At 44.6% G+C, this 471-nt stretch overlaps 1 protein-coding gene across 1 annotated transcript in view; it reads left to right on the top strand.

The window, feature by feature from the left end:
• Positions 1-471, top strand: part of LOC119591727 (balbiani ring protein 3-like) — a gene marked incomplete in the record, with an annotated part of 83,966 nt that overhangs the window by 50,139 nt on the left and 33,356 nt on the right. Inside the window, 1 exon segment of the mRNA XM_037940476.1 lies at positions 27-200. Within this exon segment, the coding sequence (XP_037796404.1) occupies positions 27-200 (174 nt within the window).

Raw genomic sequence — 471 nt, 5'->3', positions numbered from 1 at the left:
AGTTTGCAAGCAAACTTGCGCACAAGGCGAAACGGAAATTAACAACGGATGTTCAGGCACCGGTTGCAAATGTTGCTCTCCTCCTCCTGCTACCTGCCCTGCCACATCCACATGCCAGGGAAAGTGTGTGGATTCCAGGCAGTGTGATGACGTTCTAACAGGTTCAACCTGTAATGGAGCAAATTGTGTCTGTTGCCGCGGTGAGTCGAACACATAGCTCAAATATACAGCCATTTTTAATACTTTCCAAAACTAACACCACTTTCTCAACTACAATTCGTCCTCTCTCTGAGGCATCGTCGAAACGCCCTCGAAGTACTCGTCTACTTCAATTCGCAGCTGCGAGGTGTAACTTCGTAACAAACTTTTAGAAGGCGAACGGCTAACCTCTCTTCATTACTTGCTTAGATACAGCCCCAAAACATAATATATAATCTCTTATTTGTCTATGGAACACAAAAGACAACAGAA

Source organism: Penaeus monodon, chromosome 29 (genome assembly GCF_015228065.2).
Source record: "Penaeus monodon isolate SGIC_2016 chromosome 29, NSTDA_Pmon_1, whole genome shotgun sequence".
NCBI lineage: Eukaryota > Metazoa > Arthropoda > Malacostraca > Decapoda > Penaeidae > Penaeus > Penaeus monodon.
The sequence above is the reverse complement of the archived record's forward strand: the minus strand, read 5'-3'. Positions and strand labels throughout refer to the sequence as shown.